The sequence below is a fragment of the Protopterus annectens genome, chromosome 11.part0 (genome assembly GCF_019279795.1).
Source record: "Protopterus annectens isolate FY-2018-M chromosome 11.part0, PAN1.0, whole genome shotgun sequence".
NCBI classification, from domain to species: domain Eukaryota; kingdom Metazoa; phylum Chordata; order Ceratodontiformes; family Protopteridae; genus Protopterus; species Protopterus annectens.
Genome location: NC_056745.1, coordinates 797,493,940 through 797,506,762, shown reverse-complemented (window position 1 = coordinate 797,506,762; position 12,823 = coordinate 797,493,940). Strand labels below are relative to the sequence as shown.

At 36.6% G+C, this 12,823-nt stretch overlaps 1 protein-coding gene across 3 annotated transcripts in view; it reads left to right on the top strand.

The window, feature by feature from the left end:
- The window catches only part of DGKI (diacylglycerol kinase iota), a 5,490,864-nt gene that overhangs the window by 5,038,602 nt on the left and 439,439 nt on the right, over positions 1 to 12,823 (top strand). For all 3 annotated transcript variants that reach the window (XM_044088223.1, XM_044088222.1, XM_044088221.1), the window contains one exon: positions 9,273 to 9,310. In XM_044088223.1, coding sequence (XP_043944158.1) covers positions 9,273 to 9,310 — 38 coding nt within the window. The remainder of the gene's footprint in view (positions 1 to 9,272; positions 9,311 to 12,823) is intronic.

Below are 12,823 nucleotides of genomic sequence, written 5' to 3'. Positions count from 1 at the left end.
TACTGAGTACAATAACCCCTTTACAATGCATCTCATTCAACATTCAAGCAATAAGGTTCCCTAAGTAAAAGGACCACATGCCTAAAGTCTTGAGCTAAATAGAGAGGCATGAATCTATAGCCCTTTATTCAGAGTCTTATAGACTTTTGAGGAAATATCTCTTTTCCACTTATCATTCCCTTAGAAACTCAATTGCCCTGGTCATCATACTACTCTGCAAGTCCAACAGTCCACCAGTGCTAGAACAGGGAACCTAAATCTTCACTAACAGATAAATAAAACAGAGCGGAGGGGCAAGTTTATAACCCATTGCCTCTTAGCTTAATAAATCTGGACAAAATCAAATGTAATGAGGAAGACAAAGGTCCAAAATCAGAGGCAGATATTATGAAAAAATGGAATCTTTCTTTCAAAATATTACTCTAATCTGCTTTAAAAAAGTTCATAGAACAACAGGACTTGCAGTCTTGTGTATTTTCTGAGCAATAACAGGGATGGAAACTCTATTGTTTGACATTAGTGACTGTGTCAAACTAGAAGGTAACATCAAGAAGATTCTGTAAACTCAGCAGCAGGAAATAGGTATAGTGGTATGTGTGAGTGTGTGTGTGTGTGTGTGTGTGTGTGTGTGTGTGTGTGTGTGTGTGTGTGTGTGTGTGTGTGTGTGTGTGTGTGTGTGTGTGTGTGTGTGTGTGTGTGTGTGTGTGTGTGTGTGTGTGTGTGTGTGTGTGTGTGTGTGTGTGTGTGTGTGTGTGTGTGTGTGTGTGTGTGTGTGTGTGTGTGTGTGTGTGTGTGTGTGTGTGTGTGTGTGTGTGTGTGTGTGTGTGTGTGTGTGTGTGTGTGTGTGTGTGTGTGTGTGTGTGTGTGTGTGTGTGTGTGTGTGTGTGTGTGTGTGTGTGTGTGTGTGTGTGTGTGTGTGTGTGTGTGTGTGTGTGTGTGTGTGTGTGTGTGTGTGTGTGTGTGTGTGTGTGTGTGTGTGTGTGTGTGTTTGTGTGTGTGTGTGTGTGTGTGTGTGTGTGTGTGTGTGTATGTGTGTGTGTGTGTGTGTGTGTGTGTGTGTGTGTGTGTGTGTGTGTGTGTGTGTGTGTGTGTGTGTCTGTGTGTGTGTGTGTGTCTGTGTGTGTGTGTGTGTGTGTGTGTGTGTGTGTGTGTGTGTATGTGCCTGCACTCGTGTGAGTCTGGATGTATGTTTGGATGTGTCTTGAGAAATCAATAGCAGGTGTCTGTGATAGTTTGTGGCATTAGCTGACAGCAGTATTTACCATAAGGATAATAGACAAGGCTTTATTAGCACTTGCTGTAATTACCAGGTGATTCTGAAACATACAAATTAGCAGATAATGAAGTCTTTCCTCATTCTGGCTAATATGTCTCTGAATCAATGGTTTCCATGATTGGGCTAACAGTCAGTCCCTTCTTGCCACAGCTTTACTCACTCCCAGACGCGTTTAAATTCTGGTATAGAGGTATACGCTCTTCTCTCTAACTTGTTCATGGGTCTGATCTGTTTAACACTATGGGGATCATGTAGAGCAGATGTTTTCTTTGACTACCTAGGAGTAAAGTGCAATTCATTAGGAGGACCAACCTTTGTATTTTATGCCGATATTTAACTTTCTCAAAAACTGTACAAAATCTATTGGCTTTTTTTAGACAAGGGTACAACAATCAGGTTCCTAAAAAAGGCTCCGCAAAATACCCATAAATTAATGTACTTTATGAGAATGTGCTAGTAGTTTGTGTCGTGGTAGCCCCATCGGTTTATCTTACTTAATCGTTAAGGAGGATGGAACTTATTACATAATTTAAAATGCTCTTTCTTAAGGTATGAAGTATCATCCAAAGAAACATTCCTACAGGCACTAAGGAATTTTTTTCATCCCTAAAGCTATACAATGTATTTATTTATTTATTGTATTTATTTATTTTATTTTATTTTACATTTGTTTACTGAAAACGTCCAACTGGATACAGGTCCTTTTTCAGAGGAGGCCTGGGTAGAAACATTCCAGTTATAAGAAATATAAACATTACAGTAGTTCACAAACATGAGAGATTACAGAAGTATTCACAGGCAATAGTTACAGAATGGTGGACCAGACAATTGTTTGGCCCTAGACATTTACATCACAATTACTTAATAATGGACCATGCAACTCTTTAGTAGTGGACATTTACATCACACATCATACTTGATTATGTACAATATAGAGAGAAGGAATCAAATACTAGTATAGTGTACCACTCAAAGAGCAATGTTGAGTTAGAGAGGCTGAGATAAAGGCATATTCAGTACAGTTACAAGAACATAGTCAAGTGCCTATTAAGTGTGGCTTTAGGAGCTTTTTAAACTGTAGTATAGAGCAGTTGGAGGTTGTCAAGGTTGACAGTTTATGCAAAAGACAATAGGGATTCTATCTGATGGAAATAAGCTAAGATGTATTTATGTATTTAGTGTGCACTGAGTAGATTGCATTTCAAGTGGTCAATCCTAACAGAAAAAGGGAATTACATTGCTTTCCTGGGATTTGGTGCTCTTGAAGGTAGTTATATTAGTTATAGGATATAATTTGCACAGTGTAGGAGAGCTTTGACCCAAATAAACAAATTGTTGTTCTATCAGGCTAATTGGTTCAGTCTTTGGCAAACTCACCAGAACATTATTTTAATTTTATTTATTGATTTATTGATTGATTTATTGATTTATTGATTTATTTATTTATTAATCAGGTAAGCCCATTAGATGCAAGTTCCCTTTTCAGGGGTGGTCCTGGAGCTCTGACTGTTTTAGTTACAGTCCAAATGTTGAGTGTCTCTTTTTATTTTATTTTATTTTTTTAAATTTCAAAATACTTTTTTGGTCATTAACTTCTTGTTGAGTTGAGCATTCCTCTTTTGGGCCACCTGTTTAAATTCTTTAAGGGAGGTACTAAGACTTTTAGTGTTCAGTTGTCAATAGGTATAACTATTCAAAACTGCAGGTGGAGTTTCTTCCGAAATTCTTCTCATCATCTGCTCACTGGATCTATGTCATAATGCTGACTACACAAATAGTTGATACTCAAAACATTGACTGGATAACATGAAACGTCTGGAGCATCAAAACATAAAACATTTTTTCCAAGCTAACACATCCCCTGTACCCCTGCATCCCCATGATAATTATATATACCATCTCTGGGGCTACACTACAATGAGGGAAAGTTAAAACCCCTCTCCTCACTGTACCCCAATCATGGATAAACAGGTACTTCACACATTTGGATGTTCCAGACTTTAAATGTTTTCCAGTTAATGTTTTGACTACTGACTATTTATGCAGTCAACATTTTAAGGTAGACCCTCTGCTCACTGTATCCTTTGTTTATTCTTAGGAGTTCCAGAGATGAATAGTTATAGGACTGACAGCATACTGGCCTTCCTGAAGTTTGGTTGCTGCATACTGTGTGGTGGTTTCTGCTCACAATTTATTTATCAAGATTAATTTGAAGACTGATCTGTTCTGATTGTAAAGAGAGTATTATTCTGCAGGACTGGAAAGTATGGACATTTAAGTAAAACAGCATCAGTCCTTGACTCATAGATAAGCAAGAAGAGACCTCTAAGTAACCTTTAGGAAATGACATTTTCTGAATCCTTTCTGAGATGAGCAGGTTTTGTAACCCTATGATTTTGCTTTCAGGGAATCACACCTATCTTTTTTTTTCTAGTGGCTTATTCAAGGCTTTCAAAATGCACAAAGTTTTCAACAGTGTGTTGGATCAGTAATATATAACATGGAACAATTACCTTCCCTGGAATGACTAAGTATCTTTAATGAAGATATTTCTTTAAAGTCTGTTGATTTATTTTATAGACATTGTTTATGTTATTAAAGTCCAGCCTTGTGTTGTTATAATAATTTATATTAAAGATGAGGTCATTACTACTGCATGAATGTACATTTTTGGTAAACCATCTTAGAGAACACTGGCAATTCTTTATTGAAGTTATTATATTATTCAACTTACAGTCGTCAACATATTTGAATATTATAAATGAAAAAACAGTCCAGAAAGAAGTAGTCCTGGTCCAGATCCTTTTGGAATACCACATATAGCCCCCATCAGAATGGACTGGTAACCCCAAGTCTGAAAATCTGACTTCTTGCCTTCTGTTGTATATCCCCAATTGCATTGAACTAGGTATGGTCTGACTTTTAGCACATTTAATCTTTCATTTATTAACTTATCTGTAGTAATACTGAATGCCTTAGCAAAATCAAAATAAGCAGAATAGACGTTCATGTCCCTCTTCAAGTGCTGCTGTAACCTCTTCAAAAAATGGCATACAATGTCAAAAGCACAGTTTCCATTTAACAACTCCCTAATGTTGCATATCCAAAAGAAGTAGATGAACTGTGCCATTTATGACAAGCTCCATTGTGATTTACTACTTGATTTTACAATACTGATCAAATTGATTGTGCCTGACATTGCCAGTGGTCAGGCTGTACCCACATGCTAAAAATCTGCTTAACACAACTGTTAAGTTTTCCTTGATTATGTATTGCAAATTCATAGGTATGTGGTATGGGTCCTATAGAACTTAAATTTTATTGTTACATGTTGTAGCAATTATTATATCTTTAGCTCTATAATGAATGTCTACCCTTGTCATTATAACATACTAATATATGTCTCTCTTATTCTGACATTTGCTCAACTTTTTTTCTGGAAATGCCTTTCTATGTCCTAAGACTGAGGGATGATTACACTGCTATAACAAAATGCAGTTACACATTTTCTGTTTCAATTTTCAGATGTAATTGAAAAATGCTTTATTACTGTGTTCAACATCTGCCGTTAAGCTAAGTTCATAGCTAATTTAAACGCTTTAATAAATAAAGTAATTTCCATAAGTTGTTTAATCTGGTTTCATTCATATGACTGTGTAATTTTTGAAAGTGAAGCAGCAGCCATTTTTCTGTTTTATATGTTATTAATTTTGTGATTGCATAAAGTGAGTTTATTTGTTGAACTTTCCTCTATATTTGTGCCTTACTGCCATTATGTTCATGACTGTGCAAGTTAAAGATATTACAGAAATCATTGAAAACATCTGAAGCAGATTTATTGAAACCATTAAAGATAGTATGTTTGTCCATTTTCATAAGTATGTCATTTATTGAATCATTGTTTCCATTTACTGTTAATTGTGTTAGACTGTACTCATAGGTTAAAGATGATTGCTCATGATATATATAAATTGCAAATGATACAGCCATTGGGCTGTCAGCAGAAAGATCCTAAATGTGTTCTATCATTTATAAGCCACCATTATCTCTAGACAGATTTCCTGCTACTTATCCCAATTTGCTATGTTTAATATAGTCAATTAATAGTTCAGCATATTTATTTAATGTTGTTCAGTTGACTAATTCAGTTTTTGAGAAGTTACAATATCCAGTAAGAACATTATTTTCAATTATTTCAGATCCTGCAGTTAGGTAAGATACTGTCATGGTTTGTGGGAGATATAGATGGTGTATAGTAGTTTCTTATAATATTGTATTGAATCCCACTCATATTAATTATTGTAAGGTCAGTTAGATGCCTGAGTTGTTTTTATGGTTTCTGTCTTTTAAATGTTGTGTTATAAATATACTGAGCCCCTGGCACTTATCCTATCAGATCTGTAACAATGACAGAATATAAACCCTGGAATCTGTGATAAAGACTTTAGATATTTAGGTCATGATTTGTAATGGCATTAACAGCAACATCTTCCAATCAGAGTCTTCTTCTTCTTTTGGTTTTTCCTGGTTAGGGCTTGCCACAGTGGGTAACCTGTCTGCTCATGATTGGCAGTGGAGTTTTACGGTGCCAAGGTGCCAGCCCGGTGCCCGACCTTCCACAGAAGGCACATACATGCACACACTCACACCTAGGGCCAATTTGGAGTGTTTAATCCACCTACAGCATGTCTTTGGGATGTGGGAGGAAACCGGAGCACCCAGAGGAAACCCACGCGACCACAGGGAGGACATGCAGACTCTGCACAGAAGGCACCCAAGCCGAGAATCGAACCGGAGAACCTCTTGCTGTGAGGTGACAATGCTAACCGCTGCACTATCCTGCTGGCAGGTGACCCACAGTCGGCCCGAGTTCCAAAGTCTTGGTCCAGCGTCGGTTGCTGTTGCCTTTTCCCTGAAGTCAGTGCGCCAGGGATATAAAAGTTGCAACCAATGCTATTTTCTTCAGTCTTTCTAGCTGCGCGGTGCCCGAAGCAAAAGCAGTTCACAAGTGCTGGTCGGCTGACTCCTGAGATTTTCATAATTGAATTTCAGAACCGAAGTCTTCAATAAAGCTAAGTACCCCATTGGGGTAAAACTTCTAAATTACCCATGCTGCTCTTGAAATATCTGGTGATTTAGAAAAGTCTGTTTCACTGCTGTTTTTTTAATTTTTATTGTAAGAATATTATAATTTTTACAGTAAGATGTAATGACTGTATTCTGTTTTTTGAAGCTTTTCTCCCTGGGCCTGTGCTGAAAATGGGCTCTAACATACCTGGTTAACAAATGTCAAAATAAAATAAAATAAAAATAAATAAATAGTGAGTCATTTTGTTGTTGCACCTTGCCCTTTCAATTGGTAAGCCACTTCCTTAAAGAAGCCAGCCAAAAGCATGTCAGTATGCAAAAAAAGAAAAGAATGTTGATTAGAAGTTCACAAAAACACATTATAGGTGTGAACAAATTCAGAAAGTTTTTATACTAATGTCTCTGGACTGCCTGTTGTACAGAATCAGTTCTTGCTCTACAATGTAGCTGAACTTAAGATGCTGCATCTCAAATATTAAATTGACTCTTCAATAATGATATTAATTTATTTGCTATCTCAATGAAATTTTCTATTGTGTTCTTGTCATTTGCATCACCACAAAACATAGCTCTGTATATTATAGCTTTGCAGACAACATGGCCAGTTTTCATCTCTTCTGTAATCTACGTTGCTTATTCTCTTCCTTGTTCATTCATTTCCTCTGTTGCTTCGTTTCTTTGCCTAGCACATAGGGCTATATCTCTGCACTACGTTGTACTTCATCTGCCTAGTGTCTCCTACATGTTATGTATCCTGCTGTGTTTATTAACCAGTAGCAGTGTTTTATATAGTCTATTTACTGCTCTACCTTGAGATCAAAACACTGTTGTCACATTAAAATATTACAGGAGGGTAACTATTTATCTGTATTGTAAGCAATAATATAAATTGCCTTTCGTTACTCATTACCCTGTAGTGCCTGACTGACGTTGATTCTGAATATGCATTTCTTTCCATTTACTTATGATCTTCATGAATCATTCCATCCCCAGTAAGCAGTTAATCTGTCATTACAGTGATCAGAGTGAATCTAGGAATTCCACGTTTTACTCATATGCCACTTACATTTTCTGTTTTAACTCCTAATCCCATTCCCCAGTTTCACCTCCCAGACTGATGTAGATTATTTGTGAATGCAGTCCTATTTCCATTCAAATTCTTCTCCAATCCACAATGCTTGCTTATCACCAGGTGTTCAAACAAACTTTGCTTCCCATGGTTTGATGCACATTAGCTTCACCCTATTATGGAATGGTAGCATATCAGACATGTTGCTATTACTGCTGTTTGCCTAAGTATCTTCCTTAATTTCCCAAGGTCGTCTATGACATGGTTTGAACTCATTATCATTCAGGCCTTCTTTCTTAGGCTAACAATGCTGTTTAGCATTCTTGTCCATGCAGCTACTAACATAATGCTCAAAAATTGTTTTTTGTCCCTCCCAACTGTATTGATTGGCAAATGCCGGGACTTCTTTCAACACAATCCACAATCAGAATTTTTTTTTCTTCTTCTTCTTTTTGACTCTCAAACATACCATCTATGCATCGCCTCTGAGAACAATCCTGAAGAGGAAATAACAGGAAAGTACATGAATTCTGGGAATATTCGTTTGGAAGAATATGTGTTCATTTTACCCCATGTGCAGTGAAGTCAGCAAATTGGAACATAAGTCACTGTGTGCTGGCCAGCTTTATCAGGTGTCAAGAAGCTTTCACTATTAGTCAAGAAGGGTGTATGTCAACAGGACAGTCCCACTTTGTCTGGGATATCACCTAGAATAATGATACTACTCACATTCTAGCTTCTCTTAAAAGTCTCAATTGCCATTTTGTTTCTGTATATATTTATTTATTTATTTATTGATGTATTTATTTATGTATTCAATTTATTTATTTATTTATGTACTTCTAATGTTATTTTTGCTCCTTTTCAATAATGTGTTTACTTGTACTGCATTTGAAAGCGCTCCTTGTTCTTGCACAGTTTATATTTCAGTATTTTTTTTCTAATGATATTGATCTCAGGTAATGAAGACAGAGCATGTAATATTCCATAGGGCTCCTTTCTGTATGTATGCCAGTTTAGTTACAGCAGGGCTTTGTGTTTTCTTTTTAACCTTAACATTATTGTTGCAGACAGTTGAGATGGGTTGTGAGTGTGTGTGTGTGTGTGTGTGTGTGTGTGTGTGTGTGTGTGTGTGTGTGTGTGTGTGTGTGTGTGTGTGTGTGTGTGTGTGTGTGTGTGTGTGTGTGTGTGTGTGTGTGTGTGAGTGTGTGTGTGTGTGTGTGTGTGTGTGTGTGTGTGTGTGTGTGTGTGTGTGTGTGTGTGTGTGTGTGTGCTGAATAAACAAACAAAAAAAGAAAATAGTGTGCATACACTGATTAACTAAAAAGTCTTTCACTGAACAGTTGTTTTATTATCTTATACCAGTCACTTTCAGGAAATTTGTAGCAAGACAGCTTTTTTTTCCAGGCAACCATTTATTGAAATAGAGGTTGGTTTGACACGTTGAAGGATTTTTGAATTTATAAGACTTCTTTATATTAACAAGTGTCTTGTTCATTGTCTTCTATATTTGATATGTATTTATTGCCAAAACAAACAAAAAATAATAATATGAATGCAGACAGTGTGAAGATCAGGCATCTCACATCTGACATTTTCAACCACATTACTACAGTGGTTAATTGTTCCTTTGGTATTGATGTCTAAATTTATTTGTACAATAAACAATGTCCTACTTAGGTACCATGTAAAACAGTGGGGTCATCACCATCATATTTCTATTACTTTATTAGCTGCATACTGAATTTTGCTGTATGTTGCAAAAATGCTAAACAAGCCAATATGTTTGTAATCTGGTTTCATAAAACTAGTAATATTATTTTAATTTATCTTTACTAGGCCTTCTTCAAGCAACAATAAATGGTGACTTCAAAAAAGTAAGGTTCATGAATTTTCATTTCCAGCAAAGTTTTCAATGTTGAAGTTATTACTTGTCCTGATATATGTAAATAACTTTTATCTCTTTAAGGTTTGTATTGCTTAAAATAATAAAATACTTGGTACAAGTAATCTATATGCTGAACCCATGATAACGTGTAAGTTAGTTTACTTTATCCATTTTCTTCTGTATTAAAAAAATATGTGTGTGTGTGTGTGTGTGTGTGTGTGTGTGTGTGTGTGTGTGTGTGTGTGTGTGTGTGTGTGTGTGTGTGTGTGTGTGTTCTGAAGTTGGCCACTAATACACAAAATGTGAGTTTTCGACCATCCTTTCTTTAAACAATGCAGAAGAGGTGGCAACCCCTAGATCAAATAATGAATCAATAACAGTTCCTCTGAGGTAATGAGAGGATCATTATTTCCCTTTTGCTGTACCATTGCAACTGCTAATTTCAAAATACATCCAAAGCTATGTTTTTTCTTTGTTATTCTTGTGAGTGTAACAACAGCAGGTCAATATTTATTGATTCATGTTGGTTAATTGGGTAGTGGACTGATCACAAACTGATACATTTCAGCCACAGCTTGGGGTTTTATATAGTCTATAGTAACACACATTTCTATGTATAGATATCTACCCAAACTCAGCAATTATAGCTTCATTGTTGTCTGCATTATTCTCAGAGGTGTGTGTCAAGAATTAACAATAATAATGAGTAAAGTCACATTTCAAAATTATTTTCACACAAACATACAGTAGCCAGAGTATTCCAATTTAATTCACACACACACACACACACACACACACACACACACACACACACACACACACACACACACACACACACACACACACACACACACACACACACACACACACACACACACACACGCACACACACACACACACACACACACACACACACACACACACACACACACACACACACACACACACACACACACACACACACCCATGCACACCCACGCACACCCACACACACACACACACACACACACACACACACACACACACACACACACACACACACACACACACACACACACACACACACACACACACACACACGCACATGCACACACACACACACACACACACACACACACACACACACACACACACACACACACACACATAAGCATGCTAGTCCTGCAGACAGATTAAAGACTGTTTAAAAATTATCAGATGATAACAGTATAAGGAACTTACATACACAGAGAGCCAAACACCCCCACTAGGAGTTATAGCCACTTTGCTGACTGTGTACACCTCTTATTGTTATGACAAATTAAATTATATGACTTTATCAATCACTTTGGATGAACTACATGAAACTGTGTAAAGATGACTAGCATAACTCCATATGATCCAGCTATGTGTAGCACAGTTTAAACAGAAGAGTATTTATGAGAGCATGAAGAAATATTAATGACACAGTAACATATGACAAGTCAACATGCACAATCTATGCAGGTATAAAAGTCATCTGAATAGTTCCACATTAAAATAGACCTATTATTAATGCAGACATTAGTACTGGTGAATAACTTTGCATTTCAGTGCTTCTTCTATAAATGCAGTGCCTGCTGCCCTTGAAGAATAAACTGTGTAAGTTATATTAAAAAGTTGTTTTCCTAATGATATTGCCATGACACTTCCTGAACTGGATCAGGTTTGCAATACGGAGTGGCTGGCAAACAATGGTAACAGTAGATACTTTTTTGCCCTACACCCTTCCCACAGGAAACAATGTATGAACACACTGGAGATTTATTCCTCTGTGCTACCTGCCGAAAAAAATAATTTTTAACTTAAAGTTGAAATCCTTTATAATTCCATCATGTAGAGAAAACTGTATGAGAGTAATATATGCAACAATATCTATACACTGGAATCTAAAGATCAGACAGTCCTGATCAGCACCCCAAATAATGCAGACTACATGACCTGACAAATGTCAAACCCTTTGCAGTTGATGGAGGCTGTACAGAAGCTATTGTTATATTATTAAAATGCCACATGTTTAAACTATACTACACAATCCAGGTGCATTGAATGAAGTTAAACAAAGACAATATACATGCTGCAACAGCTTTTGTGGAACAACTCACAAGTCAGACACAGATCTTAATGCATACTATTTTTTTTTGGGTGGGGGTTCCGTGTGAAGAATGGCTTATCTCATTTTGACCTCCCTTCTCTGTCATCAAGAGTAGTTACCTCATGTGATATCAATCAGCAAAGGTTTGGCCTTGTTTCAACATAAATTTTCAGAGTCAATAGAACTGGATCTGGTACAAATGGCACCCTATGCAACGTAATGAATCTGGTCCCCAACAACAATATCCCATTATTTGTCTTTGTCTGTCCCTCATTACCATAAACACTATCCAAATCTGTCCATGTGTATACTATTTTCATCTTTAGTTTTACAGTTATCGCAGAGAACTGGATTTCATTTAAAACTTTCATTTAAAATTTTACAGAAAAATCACTGATAGATATTTTCTAAACCAAACACTCTTAAGCTGAAAACAGACTTATCATGAGAAACAATAATATTTGTTTCCCTTGAAAGACACATTTATTGAAATACATCTGGCAGCCTAATAAACTACAAGAGTTGTGCTGAGATTCATACTCAAATAGCATACAGTAAAGTACCAAATTAGCATTTAGTAGAAGGGAACCATAATTCAAAAGACAAACTGAGCACAGGTGTTCACTTTCCAGAGCAGCTCAGAAGTACTGTCTAGTGAAATAACTTGGCAGTCACATACAAGACAACTGAAGGCTGACGGAATCAAACCATGTCCTACAGGAAACATATCTTTAACAGCTCATAGCCAAACTCATCTGCACTAAGTGCTAGACACACTATATTTAACACTTCTGTGCCTGTAAAAAATAAGCTAATACAAATGTAGTCATACTTAAAATGTTAAAATTAAACTAAGAAACTTCATGCTGTCAAATTTATTCAAAGTTGAATATTAAACATACAGTCAACGTTCATGAGAACAAAGAAGCCAATGATAACATCCAAAGAATATAAATCATATGAGGGATACTTATTTACTACAGTTTCCTTCCTTTACACCTTCACTACTTTGGATCATGGGGAGTTACTAGATTTGCAGTCCAGGGGATTATTTTAGGGCCTAGCATAAATGTCCAGTTGCTCCAAAGCACTGTCTGATTAAGTGACTTGTTCAAGGACAGGGCAGGTCACACAAATGGGGCAAATTCAGAGATAGTCTACAAAACTGGAGACAAATAAATCAGGCTACTTTAAAGTACTTAAAAAATTAACAGAACAACAGGTTTTGCATTATGTATTTTATGAACCACAAAGTTATGAAACTCTGTGTCTGACATTGACAGACTGTGGTATTCATTGCTCTACTACAGTAATACTAAATAAAGAAAGAAGTTGAAGGATGCCTCAAGTTGGTGTGCCCCCCCAAAGGTAAGGTACTGGGTTTGACCC